Source organism: Onychomys torridus, chromosome 2, assembly GCF_903995425.1.
Source record: "Onychomys torridus chromosome 2, mOncTor1.1, whole genome shotgun sequence".
In the NCBI taxonomy this organism is placed as follows: domain Eukaryota; kingdom Metazoa; phylum Chordata; class Mammalia; order Rodentia; family Cricetidae; genus Onychomys; species Onychomys torridus.
The window spans coordinates 154,530,863-154,553,690 of NC_050444.1; the positions used below are offsets into that span (position 1 = coordinate 154,530,863).

Below are 22,828 nucleotides of genomic sequence, written 5' to 3' on the forward strand. Positions count from 1 at the left end.
ATGTTACTTCAGTGTCATGACCTGTGTCCTAGGAGAGACAGATAGTCTAGTTCCCCACAAGGTCAGGAGCCAGGCTCTGGGATCCCTAAGGGCCTCCTCTGTGGTGTGGCATGGACTTTACTGGGGTCCCCGCTGTCATGCTGGCCCATGGAAAGCTCTCTGTAAAACAGTAGCTATTGCTTCAGCTGGGATTATATGAACTGGTAATTATTATGACAGAATTCTCCAGTGCTCTTTGGAGGACCTAGAAACTTACTCCTCCAGTCTTGGCTCTCCCCAAAATCCCCCAAATTGGAGACTTAACCCTCCCCCAAGGACACAGTAAACAACCTGCCCCCATTTGTCCAGCACCTCCCTGGTTTTTAGCACTGGAGGTCTATCATGCCAAGACACCCTTCCATCACAGGCAAGCCAAGACAGACGGTTACACTATCCGTCTCTTTGCAACTGGAAAGGTTGTGCCAAATCAGGCCATGTGCTGGCCAGCCAGGGCAGATGACTGGAGCTCAGGAGAGGTTAGGGGTACTGGCAGGTCCAGCACAAGGCTGCGGGGGCCACTCAATAGAAGTTCATTGTTGGTACTTGCAAGGACAGCCAGCCATGCAGGGGGTGGCGGGATCTGCACCAAGCTGGAGATCCTGAACAGTGATGGAGGCTCTTTGAAACAAGGGTTGTGTTGTTCCAGCATGAAATTCAATCTGCCTGGCGCTGGCACTAACTGCCAGAAAGCAGCCCCAAATAGAGACGCATTGTGAATCACAAGGCATAGGCTACGTGGGGAAGAGAAAGGCGCCAGCTGCCAGCCACTGTGCAAAATGCATCCTCCCGCCAGACCTGCCTCCCTCTGCCCATGAGAGCCTAGGTAAACTCAATAGCTACAGCTTCTGTAAAATCAGGGTGGCTTCTGTGTTTGATGTCACTCCCATGAGATCAGCTGAGGTACAGCCTGTGTCATGTGGATATTGTGGGTAGGGAAGGGGAGCCACCATAGATACACATCCAACTGGATCTGAGCAGAAACTGGGTCCTAGGACACCTACCAGCAGTTTGGGGTAAGAAGGACATCACCTTCCATGCTGGGCTGTGATAGGGTGCTTGGGACCCGCAGGGTCAGGGTTATACATTTCAATGCTCAGCCTCACCTCCGGGAGGCTGAAATGCCACATCTGTGCCTCCCATCTGGAAGGCATTGGATGGCAAAGTGATGAGTGACAGCAAGTGGCACACTCACCACACCCGGATTCTCCTCCCAGGACCCTTAGGTCCCAGCTGTGTTACCTGCGTCCCCAAGGTTACTGAAGCCATTGATGCTGTGTTGTCTGTAATGACCCTATAAGACAGGGCTGCTCTCCCCCAGTGAGCAACTGAGTGATCTGTTTGATAGGTTAACAGAGTTCACAGAAGGTTTGTAACTTGCAAAGTCCAGATGATGCCCTACCTGAGGTCCCTCTGACTTAGGAAGTCAGGAAGGTCACCTGTTCATGGTGCCATTCATAATCAGGGTCCTGGTGAGCACACGGTCCTAAAGCAGGTGCTGTCCCAAGCCTGCATTTTGGGATACATTGGACTTGACAGATTTTAGCCCTGTATACCGGGAATGATCCTGATCCATGTTCTAACCCTTGGGCCGCTGGTCATTAACCAATGTATTGTCATTGAAAGTGCTAAGTTGAGCCTGATCTGCCCTTCCAGCTTTGCAGGGCCTAAAGAAGGTGCTTCGGGAACTGTGTAGGGGCCTATCTCCAGGCCTTTGCCAATGCAAGTATCTCTTTCCCTCTCCATCCTTATAGCCACCCTATTGCCCCACCAGGGTGTCTCAAAGCCACTTCCCTCTGCTCAGAAGTCTCCCCTGCCTCCCTGCCCTTCCCCGCCCTGAGTAACAGACAAGATCTCCACCGTGACTCTGCCGTTAGATGCTCCCCACATCCGCTGTCTTATCATCAGCTGAGCATCACTCTTAGACACAGAGGCTGCACCGTGGTCTTTGACTCCCTGAAGGTCTTTGCTCACGCTGGCCCAAGTAATTTGATTCATGGGCTCTGAACCAGCCCTGGAATCCCGCATGGGCCTCTCCCCCAGGGACTGATGGGAGCCATTGCTTCATTCGGTGGACATTTTATTAAACATGACGACGTGCCAGACAGGCGGATGGCCTGGCAGGGCTGTCTCTCACCTGGCAGCATGCATTTGTACAGGCTGTGATTCGGAAGGTCCACATGGACCCTGGCTTGCTCTCTGGGAATCCACAAAGGACTCCCTGAAAGGATTAAGGACACCAGCCTTCCGGGCAGAGGGAAGAGCACTGTAAGGGCTGGAGTTTCATGGGGCAGGAGTGTCTGCCTTCCTACCCAAGATCCACACAGTGGAGCATCCACAATGCAGGAGAGAATTTCTCAAACAAATGGCACACTGGTGTTTTATTCATACAAAGAGAATAGGAACTTGGCATTTCGAATTAGACATGAATTAGAAGCCTTGCCTAGCCATTGCTGAGCCCATTTCCTCCTCTGTAAAATGGGAATAACACCTCCCTACTGCTATGCTAGCCATGCTGTTCCCATCTACCCTCATTCCCCAAACAGCTCATTTTCCAGATGAGGAAGTCAGAAGCCAGCTGGCCACACAGCATCCCAGACTATGACAATGACCAGTTTGCACCGTCCTGTGCTATTTTCCACTTGTGCGTTTCTCTGTGTCTAACGGACAAGTCACTCTGCCCCTTGCCCCCACCAGAGAGCTCCCTGACCTCCTAGAGGGAGAGGGTGCTAACACGGGTCCACCCCCTACAGACCCGTTCTTCGGCCAGCGCTACATTCACATCCTGGGCCGGCAGAAGCTCTACCACGTGGTGAAGTACACAGGTGGCTCGGCAGAGTTGCTGTTCTTCGTGGAAGGTCTCCGGTTCCCTGATGAGAGCTTCTCAGGCCTGGTCTCCATCCATGTCAGTCTGCTGGAGTATATGGCGGAGGTGAGAGCCATGGGCCTCCCCTGTGCAGCGATGCCCCTGGCTCAGACCTGGTAACTGCAATGGGGCAGAGTGTGAGTGAAGGATAGGAGAGAGGCCTTTCTAACCATGTGACTTTATAATTCTTAGTTTCCCCATTGAAAAGTAAGGATTATAGTAGCATCTGCCTCCTGGGAATGAATTGATACGGGCAACAACACTTGGTATATCACCGGTCCTCTTCTCCCATACCCAGGGCATCCCATTGACACCCATCTTCACAGACTCTGTGATGTTCCGGATTGCACCGTGGATTATGACCCCCAACATTCTGCCTCCAGTCTCAGTGTTCGTGTGCTGGTAAGGGACAGGCATGGTCCACAAGGCAGTGTGGCAGAGTGGTCAAGCACTGGCCTTCAGGGTCAGACAGACCTAAATCCAATTCCCATCTCTGCCACTTAGCAGCTGTATGACCTGCAGCAGTTTATGTGGTCTCTCTGTGCCTCAGTTTCTCTGAAATGCACATACCACAGACTTGCTGTGAGGCTTGAGATGACGCCTCTACATCTATCCACTTATCCTGGCTCAGGCTGTGTGCCGCAAAGGCCATGTTTCTCCCTTCTCTTCTCACTTTCAGCCTCTGCTGTGTGGGGCTAGGTTCCCAGCTCATTTGCTCACTGCTGCAGCAGGTTTCTACTGAGTGTGTAATGTGTGCTGGGTCAGCACAGCACGACCGGCAGGAAGGAACAGCTAAAGTGTCTGACCGACGGCTCCAGAAGGGGCCCTCTGCCCACCCTTACCCCTCATGCCAGGCTCTCCCACGTCCCAGGCATAGCACTGTCTAAAATCTGAGGAGTCAGAGAGCATGTGTGGGTAGGGGGTCCCTTCCTTGTCTTATTTATCCGTGTGACCTCAACAAAAACTGCATAAGCGGGTGGGGTTATATGGCCCACGGCCCCATCGGGCTTTACAAAGTGGCTGTGGACACAGACGGGGCTTTATCACCACAACTCAGTCCAGAGTGCCAGCGGCTGTGACCACCCAAGACAGGCGGCACTTGCTTCCCCTCACACTTCCTCTTGGCCTCTTCCTGATGCTCCTCAGCATGAAGGACAATTACCTGTTCCTGAAAGAGGTGAAGAACCTGGTGGAGAAAACCAACTGTGAACTGAAAGTCTGTTTCCAGTACATGAATCGTGGAGACCGCTGGATCCAGGTGAGAAGGGCCCGGGCCCAGGGGAAAAGATGCAGCAAGGGCTCTGGCCCAAAGAGGCTTGCTGTGAGCACCCTGGTACCCAGCTGCCTCTGTGTGTGTGTGTGTGTGTGTGTGTGTGTGTGTGTGTGTGTGTGTGTGTGTGTGTGTGTGTGTGTGTGTGTACAGAGACTTGGGAGAACAGGTGTGGCTTCTAGTGGAGGCCTAGACTGAAACCATCTGTACCCATCCTTGGAGGCTGGCGATAGCCTCACAGGGAGTACTATGTGGCAGTTAAAAAGAAAAAGGCCAGTCTGTGACTAAAGACACAGAATGCGTTTGAGTTGCTACTTGGAAGGAAATATATGATATAATTCTTTATGATTTTTTTTGTTTTGCCTTGTTTTGTTTTGTTTTTGTTTTGTTTTGTTTTGGTTGGTTGGTTGGTTGGTTGGTTGGTTTTTCAAGACAGGGTTTCTCTGTGTAGCTTTGCGCCTTTCCTGGAACTCGCTCTGTAGACCAGGCTGGCCTTGAACTCACAGAGATTCACCTGCCTCTGCCTCCCTAGTGCTGGGATTAAAGGCGTGTGCACCAACACCCGGCTCTATTTATGTTTTTTAAATGAGGTTGGTGTCACTAAGAGATTGTTGTGTGACTTTTGCAATGGGCAGAGATAATCTGTGGAAAGATGCCCTGCCATCATTTACTTTTTAGGAGGAGAGGTGGGGACTGGAGGCAGGCTGTGAATGATTCACACTTCCCAAGCTAGGCTCAAGTGTGCTCATTTTGTGTTAAATCTTCTCATCACATCGGTTCATTGGGGTAGTGCACACATCACAACCCACACATGGAAAAGACCTGTTACAGAACCAACAAACATAAAAAGCACCAACAAGCAGAAGGCAGCTTGGAGCAGTTAGTCCCCTCCTTACAGCATGTGGGTCCGGGAATCAAACTCACGACACCAGGCTTGGCAGTAAGCTCCTTTGCCTGCTGAGCCATCTCACTGGCTCTATTTTGGTTTTATTTTTGAGCCAGGTTCTCAACATGTAGCCCAGGCTGGCCTTACACTCTCAAGCTCCTGGCCTCTGCCTTCTGAGTTCTGGTTACAGAACTAGTTTGTTTGTGCTTTTTATGTTTGTTGGTTCTGTAACAAGGTCTCCCATATCTCAGGCTGGCCTTGAACTTACTGTGTCTTAGAGAATGACCTTGAAATTCTGACCCTCCTGCATTTACCTCCCAAGTGCTAGAATGACACAGGCATGTGCCACCATGCTCGATGTATGTAGCAATGGTGCTTGAGCCCAGGACTTCATGTGTGTTAGCCAAGCATTCTACCGCCTGGGTTATATTCCCAGCCCCTTGTGCTTTGAGTTTTTTAAACCAGGGTTTCCATATGTAGCCCAGGCTGGCCTCATATTCCCTAGCCTCCTCCTATGTAGCCTAGGTTGGCCTCATACTCTCCAGCCTCCTCCTCTGCCTCCTGAGATCTGGGGTTATACCCCCATCCATCCTGCTCCAGACACCCATAGGTACCACTGCAGCTGAAAGCCCTCCTTATTCTACTCCACAGGATGAAATCGAGTTTGGCTACATTGAGGCACCCCACAAAGGCTTCCCAGTGGTGCTGGACTCCCCTCGAGATGGAAATCTGAAGGACTTCCCTATTAAGCAGCTCCTGGTGAGATGCTGAGGGTCACCTGGGGGTGACAGTGGGGATAGAGGACAGCACACTCAGGTGATGTGTGGCACATGAGAATAACTAGTCTTCCACTCGGGGCCTCTGTTTTCTCATCTGAAAAATGGGTCAGTGGGCCCTGAGGTCCAAAGCCATCTCTAAACTGGGAGAGCTGCCTTGTGGGAAATGAGAACCATGGGCAGCAGAGCAGGGCCCAGATCCAGAGGCCTTGACCCCTGCTGCTGCCCCAACCCTCCAACTTGTAGCTAAGTAAGCTTCAAAGAGGCAAGGCAGAAGTCTACAGATGTCACCGCTCGCCGAGACACTGGATGTGACTCTCAGTGCCATGGGGTTTATTAAAGCAGTTTGTCTCCTCCCCATCCTGGGAGGTCACTGTCGCCCGCACTTTGTGGCCTCCAAGCCACATGGAGGACTGAAATATGCCTCTCTGCATCCTCACTCCTCACACTGACCCAGAAGCCGGTGTGGAGCATGTTACAGAGACACCGGCAGATCTGGCTTTCCCACAGTTACATGTAGGACAGATCCTGCTGTAAGTATCATGCCATTTAGAGGTGACCCTTCCCAAGTCCCCTCTGGAGAGGAGGCAGAAGCAGCATGTGAGCCCCACTCTGGGATGACAGAGGAACCTGGTCTTGAACAGCATAGCAGAACCTGGTCCCCCATAGCAGAAAGGGGACCTTGGGCAGGCTTCTGAACTTTCATAAACCTCAGTGTGCTTCTGTAAAACAGGGAGATGTTGCCCAAGATTGTTACTCAATCGGGGCACGCAGAAGGCTTTGGCACTATGCCTCATCCGTGGCCACCACGGTCCAGTTTCGTTGCCCCTGCCTGTAGACAGCCCTCAGTAGCCCTCCATGTGGGTACCGTCCATTTTCCCTGACACTGGGGGAGAGGGCCATCAAATTGACCACCTCAGGATTCTCACAGGCATCGGGAATAAGAACCAAGCTCCCAGCCCTGTCCTTTCTCTTTCCCTGGGCTCCATCTGTCTTTAGTGTTCCAGGCTGGCCTGGTGCCAAGGCCCGGCTGCATTGTTCCCAGAGGCCGGGCCAGGCCCGGCTTTGTGCTGCGTGCCTGCCGCCCTGTGTGATGCTGTAAAGCCCCAGCTGCCACCTGTGGCCAGCTCACACATGGCCAACAAGGGCCCCCAGGCGAGAAAGCGCTAAGCTGCTGCCATCCACCCCACCAGCACGCCTGTCCCTGGAGTCTCTTTGCTGAGGCTGAGTAAACCATATCTGCCTACCATATAGGGTCTTTCTGTTGGTTGGTTGGTTTGGTTTTTTTGGTCAAGCAAGTCACTCCCTGCTCCAGCACAAACTCCCAAAGAAGATCTCTACATTTGTATAAAAAAAAAAGAACACATATGTATGGAATCTTAAAATCCAGGGACAGGCAGCATCTTCCCTTCTTGTGTACAAAATCCAGTTTGCTGAAGTACTAAGGACCATTAGGCCAGCTGTGGGCTTGATGGACAGGTGCTGTTGCTGGGATGGGTAGGCGTGACTATCAGTCAGCTGTCACTAGGTCAGGCTGCAGTGACAAATAAGCCCCAAACCCTAGTGACTGACAGTAGCCAGTCTCTCCTGCTGCTCACCACCTGACCTGATGGCTGGCTGTGTCTCTATGCCCTCATTCTAGAGCTACAGCCTGGCTAAGAACTACCATTCCCCTATTGTGGGAAGACGAGAAAGCCTCCCACCTTGCTCATATTTCATTGGCCAGAGCAAGTCATGTGACCCTGAGTTCCTTGCAGGGAGATACCAGAAGTCATTCATAGTGGGTTCGGATGCACAATTCACTCTCTGGGCAAGTCCAGCAAATCCCTGAGGATAATCTGTTCACCATCTTGCCTCTGGCCTCCTGGTTGAAAACCCCTCTCAGAGAAGTGGAAACCGGGGGCCAGAGAAATTCTGAGGTGGCCAGGAAGGTCAACAGAAGTGTGAGGCCAGACCTGGATATCACATTGTGTGCCTGTGCCGAGGGGCCAGGGCCCAAGCTGAGATGGGGTGCACACACATCATACCCACACTGACTCCCTCACTGGGTCAGTATACTCACAGACTCCCCAGTGGCAATAAGCTAGCCTCAGGTAACAGCCATCCTTGAGGCTGAGAATCCAGAGCGCCAGACTGCAGGTGGCACAGGTTGTCACCATAGAATGGCTGCTGAGGAAGAGGGCTCCTGGCTATAGGAGGCTAAAGGCAGATGTGCCCCCTCTCTCTGCCCAGGGCCCAGATTTCGGCTATGTGACCCGGGAGCCCCTCTTTGAGAATGTCACCAGCCTTGACTCCTTTGGGAATCTGGAGGTCAGTCCCCCTGTGACGGTGAATGGCAAGACATACCCTCTTGGCCGGATCCTCATCGGGAGCAGTTTCCCTCTGTAAGATAAGCTGGGGTGGGCTTGGGGGTGGCAGGCATAGGAGCATGATTGTCCCTTTAGGAGTGACCTGGAGTGTGTGTGCCTAGAGTGAATGTAAGGGGCATGTATCCCCTGATGCAGTGCACTGTAAATCAGTAGACGCCGATGGAGAGAAAGCCAACTTAGCCTTTACACCTCAGTATAAATTGAGATCCAATATGCAATCCAATAATTGTCTTCCACAAATGGGAGGGTGTATAGTGAGACATAGGCCAGGTGGGGAAGGGGCATGGGAGCCTAGTGAAGGAACACTGGCAGAGCAGAGTGGGAGAGAGGGGGCTGCCTGTAAATGAAAGGAGAGAGAGACACAGGGATGCCCTGCCTCACAGGCATGAGTCCCTGGCTCCTTCGGCTGTCCATGATAACCATACTCTCTGCCCAGCCAACAAAAGGCAGATTATACCTTGAGCTAAACAGTTGCTGGGAGAAAGTGAGCAGCTTGGGTACTCACTTCTGAAGAGCTGCCTAGAACCTGAGGTCACCCAGGATTTGAGTATCAAGTCCCTCTGACCCACATGGAATGTTCTACTATCTAGGGGACATGGGTAATGACCATTAGCCCACCGTCCCCCTAATTCACTGGTCACTCATCCGCTCAGCAGCTACTTCCTGGGCCTCAGTGGAGTACCGAGCCCTTGCCCTGCCTTGGAGGAGACAATGAAAGCCGCAGACATGTCATTTCCATGCTGAGCATGGAAGCTGACTTCAGCTGCTCACTGGCAAACTCTGGGGCAAAGGCTGAGCTCTACGCCCTCCACATAGGTTTGACTGTGGCCAACGTGCCCTCTTCCCACCCAGGGCTCCAGTACCTTCTTCCTGCACCAGGGTCTCAACTCAGGCTTCCACCTGTGCCATTGCTGGTAACACCCAAATCTGGCATGGGTTCCAGATGCTGAACGCCTCGTCCTGGTACTGCTCTGGTGCAGGAAAACCACAAGGATAACCTGCTAAAAGTCTCCTCTTCTCCAATCCTGCCCTAGGTCTGGAGGCCGGAGGATGACCAAGGTGGTGTGTGACTTTCTGCAGGCCCAGCAGGTGCAGGCTCCCGTGGAGCTCTACTCCGATTGGCTGACTGTAGGCCACGTAGATGAGTTTATGACCTTCGTCCCCATCCCAGGCACAAAGGTGAGCTGATCCCCAAGACTAGAGTGAATTGCATAGCCAAGAATCCATGCACTGCCAGGCCTTGCCAGCAGAGGGTCCATACTTTGACCTGATGTTATTGCCCAGGATAGAAGAAATGTGAGACACAGTCCGAAGACAGATGGACCCTTCCAGGAAACCAAGACATTCATCATGGGAGGCATGAAGTGCTTTGCAGTCAGAGCCCTAGTCCCTCTGACGTCCTGGCCACCTTCCCTCCCTGACAGTACCACCCACTGGGGTGTCTCTTGCAGGAATTTCGGCTGCTCATGGCCAGCACCTCAGCCTGCTACCAGCTCTTCCGAGAGAAGCAGAAGGAAGGGCATGGGGAGGCCGTTATGTTCAAGGGTGAGTGTCTTAGTTAGGGGTTTTGTTGCTGTGAAGAGATTCCATGACCATTAATCGGGGTAGCTCACTTACAGTTCAGAGGTTCGGGCCTTTATAATCATGGCAGAGAACATGGTGGGCGTGCAGGCAGATGTGATCCTGCAGGTGTAGCTGAGAATCCTATGTCTTGCAGGAAACAGGAAGTCAACTGACACACTGGGCAGTATCCTGAGCATAGGAAACCTCAAAGCCCACCCCCACAGTGATGCACTTTCTCCAAGGCCATACCCACTCTACCAAAGCCACACCTCCTAATAGTGCCACTTCCTATGAGATCATGGGGGCCAATTACAATTAAACTACCACATTCCACTCCCTGGCCCCCATAAGCTTATAACAATATTATAATGCAAAATGAATTTAGTCCAATTTCAAAAGTCCCCATAGTCTATCACAGTCTCAACAATGTTTAAAAGTCCAAAGTTCAAAATCTCTTCTGAGATTCACATGAATCTCTTAACTGTAATCCCGTGTAAAATCAAAATTAAAAAAACAGTTCACATACTTCTAACATATAATGGCATAGGACATATATTACCATTCCAATACATAGGGAAGGGAGCACAGTGAGGAAATACTAGACCAAAGCAAGACCAAAAAGCAGCTGGGTAAACTCCAAACTCTGCATCTCCATGTCTGATGTCAAAATGCTCTTCAGATCTCCAACTCTGATCACCTTTGTTGACTGCAACACACTTCTTTCTCTTGGGCTAGTTCTACTCCCTGTTAGCAGCTCACCTTGGCAGGTACCCCACAACTCTAGCATCTCCGATATTTTGGAGCCTCCAAGGCAATCCAGGCTTTAACTTCACAGCTTCACAAAATGGCCTCTCTACTAGGCCTCCATTCAGGGACACCCCTGACATATGCCTGGCCTCAGCGGCTTTATTCCATAACTTCTTTCTTCTGTCCTTAACTCCAGAACCACATGGCCGAACTGCCGGGTTCTGCTGTTTGCTGGGGCTGGAACATGGCCCTCTTGTTTAATTACATCTTTCCCAGCTTTCTGTTTCCCTTCACTGCCTAAACTCGGCTGTCCTTGAACTTGCTCTGTAGACCAGGTTGGTGTCAAACTCAGAGATCTGCCAGCCTCTGCCTTCCCAGTGCTGGGATTAAAGGTGTGCATCACCACACCCGGCTCTAAGCTTTTCTTTAGTTCCTTTTCACAAGTTTGAACTTTAGCTGGGTGGGATCTGGCCCCAGGTCCCTTTATTCCATCTCTTAACTCTGAACCTTGTTTCTCTCCTTGAACCCAGGACTCAGCTCCATTCCACTTCCTGGTGTCTTTTCTCCTCAAAATTTACATTTTGTAATTTACCCTGCCCAGCTTGCTCCTTTCCACTATAAATCTACATTAGAGTTAACACTAGTAACCACAAAACAGAGTCTATACTAGGCTGTTTTGAGATATCCTCTGCCAATGGAATTAATCCAAAATTCTTCACTTTAGCCTCAGGCAGACTCTTTGGACCAGGGCAAAAAGCAGCCACTTTCTTCACCAAAATATCACAAGAATGATCTCCAGGCCACATGTTAATACTTTCCTCTGAAACGCCTTGATCCAGGCCCACAGGTCATTGAATCACACTCAGCACCTCTGCCTTCCATGGTCCTACTAGTCTGGCCCATTAAGCAGCTCTTAAAGCATTCCACAGCTTTTCTAATCCACAGTCCCAAGGTCCATACTCCAAACAAACGCATGGTCAGGCCTATCACAGCAATGCCCCGGTCCCTGGTACCAACTTCTGTCTTAGGGTTTTTATTGCTATGAAGAGACATCATGACCACAACAACTCCTATAAAGAAAATATTTAATTGGGGTGACTCACTTACAGTTTCAGAGGTTCATGACAGGGACATGGTGGTGTGCAGGCAGACATAGTGCTGCAGGTTTAGCTGAGAGTCCTACATCTTGCAGGCAACAGGAAGTCAACTGATACACTGGGCAGTATTTCGAGCATAGGAAACCTCAAAGCCCACCCCCACAGTGACCTACTTCCTCCAACAAGTCCACACCCATTCCAACAAAGCTACACCTCCTAATAGTACTCTCTATAAGATTATGAGGGCCAATTGTATTCAAACTACCACAGTGAGTGATCATAGGCCCTTAGCTGGAAGCCCCAGAGGGCACTCAACAGGACCTTATCTCTGAGCATCCAGCTCTACCACCAAAAATCATGCATCGCTGGGGGTGCACAGTTAGTGGAGTGCTTGCCTGGCATGCCCAAAGTCCTGGGTTCAATCCCCAGTGGTAGTGCTCACCTGTAATCCTAGCTCTCCAGGGGTGGAGGCAGAAGGGTCCTGACTTCAAGGTCATCCCGAAAGGAAGAAGGGTGAAATATGTCTTCAGAACTAGTGCGTGAAAGGGCACCAAACCTAGAGAGGGACTAAAGGCCCCCAGACTGCCATGTGATCTGCACCCAGAAACTTGTGTTTTCAAAACAGTGGGATGGAAGCCAGGACCTCCCATGATGGTCATGCATGCTCCTGCTAAGCCACACCCCCCTCCTGCCCTCCCCCAGAAATGTAAAGGGGGGAGAGAAACGATGGCACTGAGGCTGGAAAGGGAAGTGATATCGTGCCTGCAGGGCCTGGAGTGAGACTTTATCTCCCTCCTAAGTGGGGCAGACCTGGGGATGAGTTCTGTGCTTGAATTAATCATGAGAAAGAGAATCCGCTGGGGAAACCCGCCAGGCAGCAGGGCGAGAGAGGCCACAACACGTCTGCCCTCTCTTCCTGTTGTAAAGTAGACACAACCCATTCGTCATCCTCACCACTTGGAATCCAATGTATTACAGCGTTGAATGATAACCTCGATGGTCTCTGTCCCGTTCGGCATTCTTTTAAGTGACTTTTTGCCACATCTTAGGCTAGTATCCTGACGCTCAAGGTCCACTGGCTTTTGCTTATGCTATCACACTCCTTGTCCAAGGAGTGCAACTCAGTGTTACTGGTATCAAGGACAGACCCACTTAAGACCCCCGTCCTTTTGTGCTAGCGACCTGGTGGCGAGTTTTTCCTGGGTTGCCAGGCATGAGGCTTGGCTTTCTAGGACCTTCCTTTCTATCTTAAACTTTCCTCAAATGCTGCCCACATACCCCATGGTTAGAGGTACTGATACAAGTGAGCCGTGATGTGGCAGCAGCCTAGGGGCAGGGTCCCATAGCCCTGATCTCTTTGGTGCCATGGTTTGTCAAGTCTAGGATGTGCCAAGAACTCTTCCTAGATCAAACAAAAATCAAATATAACAAGTCTGAACACCTGGGAGGCTGGTACAGAAGATTGTGGGTTCCAGGCTAACCCACACAACCTAGAGAGACTCTATAAAAAAAATTAAAAGGAAAAAGTTCAATCAAATATACAAGGCAGGCAGATCTATGAGTTAGAGGGCAGCCTGGTCTACAGAGTGAGTTCCAGGACAGCCAAGGCTACACAGAGAAACCCTGTCTCGAAAACCAATATAAATATATGTACTGCAGTCAGTCTGCCCGTGTGGCCACTTGTAGAGGGGAATTTTCAAGACTCATAGAACCTCTGTGCCTCAGCTTCCTCACCTTCAACAGTAGCTGGTACCTCATAGGGACACGGTGAGGGGGAGGGGTACTACTAAATTAATCCACATTAAACTTTCAAAAGACTGCTTTCTTGGCTGGGAGATGTCGTTCTATGGCAGAAAGCTTACCTAGTGTATATGAGGTCCTGGGTTCCATCCCTAGCAGCAGGACCAAAGGACAAATCGCAGGCACTTGGGTGTCACTAAAACCTCGAGGCTATGGAGCTGGAGCCAAAGGCAGGCTCTCTCCAGGGTCTGGTGTATTAGATCAGCTACTAACATTCTATTGGGGCACCCAGGTGTCTGTTCCTCCTGCCAGAGAGAACAAGATGCCTACACCCTTCCTGGCTTAGGGCCATGGTGGATATGGAGAGAGAAATGCATGCTGCTTCCCTGGGTGGCTCAGATGGAACCCCCAGCCGGTAGCTAAGATTTCCTGTCATCCTCTGGTCCCCACAGGCCTGGGGGGCATGAGCAGCAAGCGCATCACCATCAACAAGATCCTGTCCAATGAGAGCCTCACGCAGGAAAACCAGTACTTCCAGGTGCGGGAACAGGCGGCGGGAGGGGCCAGGCACGTGGCTGCCTGGGGGTGGGGGGCGCTGGTTCTATGGAGAAAGGTCAGGGGCTTGGAGCTTCTGGCCCAGAGGGGCCTCCATGATGGATCTCCTTGCTGTGTTCCCATGCTGACGCAGAGGGCTCAAGGCCCTGAGATCCCAGCAGGAGACTTGGGAAAGCAGCAAGGGTTGTGCTGACTGCAGTCTGTTTCCACCCTGTTTATTTTACAGTTTGTCAGGTACATACCTGTCAAGTCTGCCCGTTGTCAGGCAAGCTTAGCTGTTAGCAATTTTCTACTGTAAAGTTTAATTTGCGGAGCTAGGCTAATAGAGCTAGTGGAGGGTAGCTGGACTAGCAGGCATTAGCAAGAGTCAATTCATTTTTGAAAATGAACCATTAAGGCAGGCACAGGTCCAGAGCACCAGCATTCTATCAGACAAGCGCTCACAGAAGAAGTCCCCTTAAAACTCACTAAAGCTTCAGACTTGCCATCCAGGACAATGCTGGCCTGAGTGTACCCCTCACTTTGGAGCTTCAGCTCCTCACATCTTTGAGGGGTTGGATCTAGGGGTGACAGTCTAGGTGCCTGAGTCTTAAAAGTTGCACGTTGGTAGAAAAACCATGTCTCGAAAAAACAAACAAAGCCGGGTGTGGTGTCGCACGCCTTTAATCCCAGCGCTCGGGAGGCAGAGGCAGGTGGGTCTCTGTGAGTTCGAGGCCAGCCTGCTCTACAAAGTGAGATCCAGGACAGTCTCCAAAGCTACACAGAGAAATCCTGTCTTGAAAAACTGGAAAAAAAAAGAAAGAAAGAAAGAAAGAAAGAAAAGAAAGGAAAAGACAAACAAACAAAAAGGAGTTCAAGGTGTTCGATTTCTGAGGCAGAAAATAGACTGGCCTCGACAGACTGGACTGTTTCTTTCAAACAGTGAGTGGCAGACACAGCAGGAAAGGGGTATCTGCTGAAGGGGATGCTTGGGGTTTATATAGGAGGTCTGGGGAGCGAGGAGTTAAGTGCAAACCCAGACAAGGCAGTTTTATCTTTAGAACCTGTCTTGCCCTTGCTACCAGGATGTGGGTCATAGTGGACAACAGAGTTGAGCAAAGTGGTCAAAGAGGGAAGGGCTGGAGTTTCAACATAGGGCCTTGGTCGGGGTGGGCAGAGTTTGTTTAAAGTTTATACCAACACAAAACTGCGTTTGTGTGGAACTCAGGCACAGGCTGATCAGGGCTCCGGCTCTTCCTGCTCTGTGTTTACTGGTATGTGCAGGTGCCCTCATGGCTGTAGAAGTTCAAAGCCTCACGTAGACACTGCACACCATCTACGAAGACTTAGATGTCCCACAGCATTGGAACGAGAACTTGATCTCACTCTGACTTGGGTCAACCTGAACTGATCACTGTGGACAGGGAGTTTCCAAGCACCAGTTTGCTTAACCCTGAATCACTGTTCACCTCTGGCCTAATCACTGGGGTAGCAGTGGCAAGATCCGACTAATTAACTCTCACCAGAAGGTCAGAGAATCTACTACAACCCAGCCACACTCTGCAGTGCGGTGGGGATGGAGGGGACAACAGAGTCCCAGGGGAGCTACACAGGACCCACTGAAGCTGTGCCAACGCCTCATTGGCTGCTTGGATGCTGACCTCTGACTATCCCTCCATGATCCCTGTGAGAAACAAAGACATACACACCCACACTCTGTAATAAGAGCTCTGGAGACAGAGTATCAGAAGCCAGGCAGTTTATCTTACAGCTTTGCAAAGCCCAGATGGCAGGTGCACTGGTTGATGGCAGACAGAGTTTTTAATCCCTAAGGCCAGCTCCTCCCCACCTTCCTCATTAGCCGAGTAATCAGGGGGACACAGCCCTCCAGTGTCACCTGAGTCTCCGCCACTTTAGTCTGTTTTTCAACAAGGACTCTGAGGACTGCTGTCTGTTTCCACCCTGTTTATTTTACAGTTTGTCAGGTACATAACTGTCAAGTCTGCCTGTTGTCAGGCAAGCTCGGCTGTTAGCAATTTTCTACTGTAAAGTTTAATTTGGGGAGCTAGGCTAATAGATCTTTTGGGAACCTCAAGCCATTTTTGAAAATGAGCCATTAAGGGGGCATAATGGTGCATGTCTTTTTTTTTTTTTTAAGCTGAGGATTGAACCCAGGGCCTTGCACTTGCTAGGCAAGCGCTCTACCACTGAGCTAAATCCCCAACTTGGTGCATGTCTTTAATCCAAGTGTCCAAAGAGGAAGTCAGATCTCTGTAAGTTCAAGGGCAGCCTGATCTACAAAGAGACTTTCAGGATAGCCTGGGCTCCACAGGGAGACCTTCTCTCTCTCTCTCTCTCTCTCTCTCTCTCTCTCTCTCTCTCTCTCTCTCTCTCACACACACACACACACACACACACACACACACACACACACACACACACATACACACACAAAGTTACTACTGTCCCTTAGCCCTGGTAGAGAGACGCTGGAGAGGTGTCAGGGACACCAGCTCAGTAGGAATCTGGAATGCAGGCAAAGTGCCTGCCTAATCTCCATGCTACCTCTCTCCCTCTCCCCCAGCGCTGCCTGGACTGGAACCGTGACATCCTCAAGAAAGAGCTGGCACTGACTGAGAGGGACATCATTGACCTGCCCGCTCTGTTTAAGATGGATGAAGACCACCAGGCTAGGGCTTTCTTCCCTAACATGGTGAGACCCTCCAGCTCCAGCCCTGCTTGTGCTACACCCAGCAGGATACAGCCAGTTCCAGAAAGGCCTAGCTGAGTTCCTGTGTGACCTCATGTCTGGCACTTGCCCTCTCTGAGGTCTTCCATTCCCTGTTGGTGATGATATTCTTAACCTTGTTTTCTCACTGAGTGTGCCCAGACCCTTTACTTTAGCAGATAGGCAAGTGTTTGTAAAAGTCACAGCACAAACCAGGCTTAGCTCAATCCGAGCCTCAGTTTCCCCACCTCTAAAGGAAGATCCTGATAACACTTCCTACATAGGACAGTAACAGGGATCTGAGGGCATGACACCTGTAGGCAAACAGTGGCTGCTCCCTAAACACCCACTCCCCTCCCAGGTGAACATGATTGTGCTGGACAAGGACCTGGGCATCCCCAAGCCTTTCGGGCCCCAAGTGCAGGAGGAGTGCTGCCTGGAGACACATGTTCGAAGCCTACTGGAGCCTCTGGGCCTTGCCTGCACTTTCATTGATGACATCTCTGCCTACCACAAGTTCCTGGGAGAGGTGCACTGTGGCACCAATGTTCGCAGGAAGCCCTTCACCTTCAAGTGGTGGCACATGGTGCCCTGACTAGCAGGGGCCCTGGCCCTCCCTCTTCCCCTGTAATCTCCAGGTCCTCCCTGTGCCCCCAAGTCCTCCCCCTTCAAGAAGTGGGTGGGATTGGGGGGTACTTGTGTCTTGCTGTCCCTGGATAAGGGCCTCAGTGTCCACTGGAGTCATCCCCAATAAGCCCAACCATCCCCCTGGAAATTAGCTGGACTCATGGCTAGTGTGCAGAGCTCTGGCAGGCAGAACCAGACTTCATGTAGTCAGACCGTTCCTCAAGAGTTCTCAGCCTCTGTTCTAGATCAGAGTGAAGGGAGAAAGAAAGGAGGCTCTGAGATCACTGGGTCTTCCAGCACCATTCTCTGATAATCAAGGTAGACCACGGAGCCCAGGGTCCTGGTGTTCCTTGGACAGCACCATCATCTCGCATTCACCTCCCTCCAACCATTCATTCCTTATTCACCCTCTCCTGGCTTCCTGGACACAGAGTCCCCACTCCCTGAGGGTCCAATTGTTCTGCTTAGAATCTTCTGGAAATAGATCTTAGCCAAAGAGAGTTCTTCACCTGCTATGGATGCAGGCTGCCCAAATTTGGCTGTAGTGATATATTGTGTACCCTAATAAACTTGCATGGGGATCGGAGGACAGAGCCAGCCACTAGATTAGACATAGAGGCCAGAAAGAGGTGGTACACACACCCTTAATCCTATCACTCAGGAGGCAGAGATCCATCTGGATCTCTGAGTTCAAGGCCAAACTGGAAACGGAGCCAGGCAGTGGTGGCACACACTCTCTCCCCAGACTAGCATCTGTGGTCCAAAGTTCAGTATGTACAGATGCCCTCACCTGTCAATGCTATTCCATTTCTCTTGCCTGGTCCTCAATTCTCTAGCCAGTCCATGGGTCCCTCTTCCCACCATCCTTCTATTCTGGACACGGTCCCCTCAGAGTTTCTTTGCCACTAGCCAGATTTGGGGCTTCCCAGAGCCTGAGAAATAGCCTATCCCTCATCTTGGATGTTGGCCACAAAGTCCAAGGATGCTGGGCAGGCTCCAGCCTCAGCAATCAGTTCTCAGCCAGCTACTGCTTGGGAGATGGAATTCCCCAGCATACTTTTCAAAGTCCTTCCATCCAGATACAGGTAAATGTGTCCTCTGCTTCAATTAGAGAAGTCCCCGGAGCTGGAGAGCTCCACAGTTAAGAGTGCTTGCTGCTGGGGGAAAAAGACCCAAGTTCAACTCCCAACACTCAGAACTGTCTGTAACTCCAGATCCAATGGGTCCACTACCCTTTCTGGCCCCTGATGGCATTGCACACATGTGCACATAGCCATATACATAATTAAAAATAAATTTTTTTTAGGGTATGGAGAGATGGCCCAGTGGTTAAGAGCACTTGCTGCTCTTGCAAAGAACCTGAGTCCAGTTCTTAGCACTCAAATGGTGGCTCACAACCACCTATAACTCTAGTTCCAGGGGATCTGACGCTCTTATCTGACCTCCATGAGCTTCTGCACACAGATGGTACACATACATACACTCAGGCATGCACACATACAAGTAGATAATATTTAAAACATAAAATTATTTAAATAAAGAAGATCCTTTAGGGTCAGGAATATAGGAAATAGTAATTCTACTTTGAAAGTTTAAGCAGTCCCATTGTATAACCGAATAAAGGGTTGCAGTCCTGCATTCTTAGAGAAACAAGATTTTACCTTGGATTATTCCCTTGGCTATGCGATTGGTTGCCTACTACTGAGCAACAAGCACAGACTTGGGCTCTGACAAAACAAGCTGGCCACAGACTCGGCTTGTCCCCAACAGGCAAGATCCACATTTAAACCCTTTGCCCTTGCCGTGGTGGGCTCTTTAGAAACACTACCCAGTGTATTGAAAAGACACCCAGGACACCAATCACTGCCTTGAAGAAGTAAGAGTGTGTCTTCTGTAAACAGACCTCTCCCCTTTCCATCCAGCTGGGCCTACAGCACCATGTCTGGTCAGGCCACAGAGCCTCCAAAGCTGTCATCCTCTGCCTCTCCAGACAGTGGTCCCTGCCCTTGGGGGTAAAGCCCCAAATCCTGTCTCCAGCTCTAGAGCAGAAAACACATGCACTTCTCCGAGGGTGCTGCTATGGGGCTGTGGAGTTTGACGTGTGTGGTGTTCAGTTAAAGTGGCTTTGCGGTTTTTATTTTTATCTATGTTAAGGGGAAGTGAGCGCCTCCCTCACAGAGGCTGCTTGTCTTTGTAGATTGTGCTGTGGTTCTCCCTGGCAGCGTTGGTTGTTTCAGAAATTTCTGGAACTCCAGGACTCAGACACTGCCTGTCCCATCACACTTACTCACCCAGTGTGACTCCCCTCGGTGTGACAACTCCCAGTGTGATGCCCGCCCACCCCTTGCTCTTTCTCACCCCCACTTTCTTTAACATAGGCCTAGATGCTTCTGGGCTGTACCAGTTCCTGTTTCAGTGTCAATTTGGAAATAGTCTGTGAAGGGCAGAGGGGTGGCATGAAGATGGCAGGAACCAGGCAGTTTCAACTTCCTGGAAAAGGAGCCAAGATGGAGACTGTAAAGTGTTTGGGGAAGAGACGAAATAAAGAGCAATAAAATGAACCGTCTGTGGCTCTGGGCGTGATATTCTTTTCGACTTCCTAGACATAATCATAAGTGATCTGGGTCACACATGGCCCCTTGTGGTCAGGAAACGCCTACTGTTGAGCTCTATGTGCCACTACCCAAGGTCATAAGCAGTATCTACAGTGATGTAATCATGTTTTAAAGGTGAGTTTCCCTAGATGCAGACGGTGAGGTGAGCATTTGGGAGCCAATGACTTGTTAGGAACGCGCCTCCAGGAGAAACGGGTCCAGGAACCAGGGAAATGGGGTATTGGAAAGGAAGAAGCAAGCAAGGGTGTAATTTCAGGGGCTAGTTCATCCCAGTACCCACTGTGAGCTCTTGTATACCAATGGTCCCTGGAAGCTGATGCCCATGGAGCCCTGGTCCCACTGCATCTGACCCACAGGGCACTAACTCTGTTACCTTTGGTACTTGATGGGCAGAGCCACCAGTAGCCCACAGCAACATCTAAAGAAGGTTGTATCTGCTGCATTAAGAACAGAGTGGGGGAGGGGGATGTCTGGGAAGATGGCTCAGTGGTTAAAAGCACTTACTACTCTCTTCCAGACGACCCAGGTTCGGTTCCTAGCACCCACATAAGGTGGCTTGCTACCACTTCTTGCCTCTGTAGGCACCTGCATACAGACATGTACATACAAATAAATAAATAAAATGATAAATTCATGATTAAAAAGAATGCAGTGAGACCAGTGAGATAGCTCACCAAGTATAGGTGCTTACTGTAAACCTGGTGACATGAATTTTGTCTCTGGAACTACTGTAAAGATGAGAGGAAAGAACGGACTGTGCAAAATTGTCCTCTGGCTGCCACATGCATGCCGTGGCACACGAGTCTACATACACAGTAGTAGTAGTAGTAGTAGTAGTAGTAGTAGTAGTAGTAGTAGTAGTAGTAATAATAATAATAATAATAATAATAATAATAATAATAATAAAGACCTAGCTGGATGGTGGTGCTGCACGCCTTTAATCCCAGCTCTCAGGAAGCAGAGGCAGGCAGATCTTATAAATTCAAGGCCAGCCTGGTCTATATAGCAAGTTAGTTCCAGACCAACCAGGCCTAAACAGTGAGCCCCTGTCTCAAATAAATAAATAAAAAATAAATAAATAAATAAATAGATGCATCAATGAACAAAGTCACAGCATTTAAGTGCTCGCTGACTACAAGTATCTACATATTGGGGGACATAGTTCTAGAATCTTCTCTGACAGGTTTAGCCCCAATTATGGAAAGAGACACTTTTATTAAATCCCTAGAGTTCAGTTAGTCTGACTGCTATATTAATCAGAGCTGATTGCTATAACACAGTGCAATGAACATTGGCCCTTTTCCTTCCAGAAAGTCCTCTTGCCCTAAACCATGCCCATCCGGTGTCAGCAGGACCAGCCTCTCTCAGGAAGGTGGGGAGGGGTGTGTGCCTTTGGCTAAGTCACTGCTGCCCTCTGTCCGGATGGAAAGCCCCACCATCTTGTGGGAAGAAAAATCACGACCCCTCACTTCGGCCCTCTTTCTCCTCATATGTCCAGGATATAGTTGATTCTGTGTTTTAATGTCAAAGGTTGTCATGCAGGGAAGAGGAGGTCCTTGCTCTCAGTCTTCGTTCTCATCATCTTGTGCATGGGCGTTTTGTCTGCATGTAAGCTTATGCACTACATGCATGCAGTGCCTGCAGAGGCCAGAAGAGGGCGCTGGATCCCGTGGCACTGAGTTACAGATGTGAGCTGCCATGCAAATGCTGGGAATCTAACCCGGGTCCTAAGGAAGAGCAGCCAGTACTCTTAACTGCTGAGTCATCTCTCCAGCCTTCAGGTCATCTTGGTTACAACCCTGGTCATGACTCAAGAGATTCTCAACAGTGCCAGGTCCGCACGCCAAGACTCCTTCCACAGGCTACTGCTCTGGAAGGATGGATTGAACCCTTTGCCTTTCCATTTCCCATGGATGGCAATTCCAGGCATTTGGTCCTCAATCACAAAATACATTTGAATGAAAGAATGAAGCATCCATTCAGATACCGACAGGAGAGGGAAGATCAGTCTGTTTCTTCCTTTTCTAGTGTCTTTATTGAAGATGCAAGAAGAAAGTCCACAGACCCAATTTGGCCATCATGATGGCCAAATTAACTGAAGCAAGCAATTAATTAAAACAAGCTTTTTATAAATGTGTGTACATGGGCTATCTCTCCCTAAGGTGGGGTTCAAGAGGTCATCAATGGACACGAGGAAGACAAGGTTTTTATAGCTCAGGGGTAGGGGGTTTCCAAATGGGGGGGAAATAGGTGGGGTTACAGGTGCAGGACATAAGCCTAACAAGTTGATCTTAACAATCTCTTGAGACAAAGACATGATTGAAGGTGGTCACAACAAGGTAGTCCTAATAAAGTAGTCATAATAGAAAGAAGTCATACTAACCTTTTGAAACAAAGGTGAGATGGCAAGACGGTCGGTACAGCTTTTTGAGACAAAGGCATAGCTGCAGTTTCCTGGACCAGGCAGTCCAGGACAATTTGTAGTTATGGCTACAGCTGGGGCAGAGCCCAATCCTTGAGAAACAGGTTTAATCATACACAGGAACGAGCCTTGTTGTCTTTACTATAAGATGGCTTTTAAACCTAATTGCACACAGGCTGGTTCATCGCTTGTTTTCTGTCTTTTTATTTATTTATATGTTGTTATCTTTACAGGCCAAACACAGATTTATTAGGAAATCTTTTCTTTTTCGGTATTGGAGATTGAACCAAAGGTCTCACACATTCAAGGCAAATGTTCTACCACTAAGTGACACCCCTCCACCTAGCTTCCCCTTCTTTTCTTTCCTTTCTGCTTCTGAGATAGGATCTCTAGCCCAGACCAGCCTTAAGCCCCGTGTGCAGCCAAGAATGATCTTGAACTTCTGATCCTCCTACCTCCACCTCTCGGGAACTGGAATTACAGGCATGCACCACCATGACCAGTTTATGCAATGCTAAGAACTGAACTGGGGTTCATTCATGCTAGCCACAT

General features: G+C 50.0%; 1 protein-coding gene across 1 annotated transcript in view; it reads left to right on the top strand.

Annotated features, from left to right (window-relative positions):
• Positions 1-17,829, top strand: part of Padi2 (peptidyl arginine deiminase 2) — a 40,830-nt gene extending 23,001 nt beyond the window's left edge. The window contains exons 7-16 of the mRNA XM_036177599.1: positions 2,790-2,968; positions 3,201-3,304; positions 4,049-4,160; positions 5,710-5,817; positions 8,067-8,218; positions 9,238-9,382; positions 9,655-9,748; positions 13,803-13,888; positions 16,469-16,597; positions 16,974-17,829. Of these exons, the coding sequence (XP_036033492.1) occupies positions 2,790-2,968; positions 3,201-3,304; positions 4,049-4,160; positions 5,710-5,817; positions 8,067-8,218; positions 9,238-9,382; positions 9,655-9,748; positions 13,803-13,888; positions 16,469-16,597; positions 16,974-17,207 (1,343 nt within the window). The 3' untranslated portion in view covers positions 17,208-17,829. The remainder of the gene's footprint in view (positions 1-2,789; positions 2,969-3,200; positions 3,305-4,048; positions 4,161-5,709; positions 5,818-8,066; positions 8,219-9,237; positions 9,383-9,654; positions 9,749-13,802; positions 13,889-16,468; positions 16,598-16,973) is intronic.
• The last annotated feature ends 4,999 nt before the right edge of the window (positions 17,830-22,828 follow it).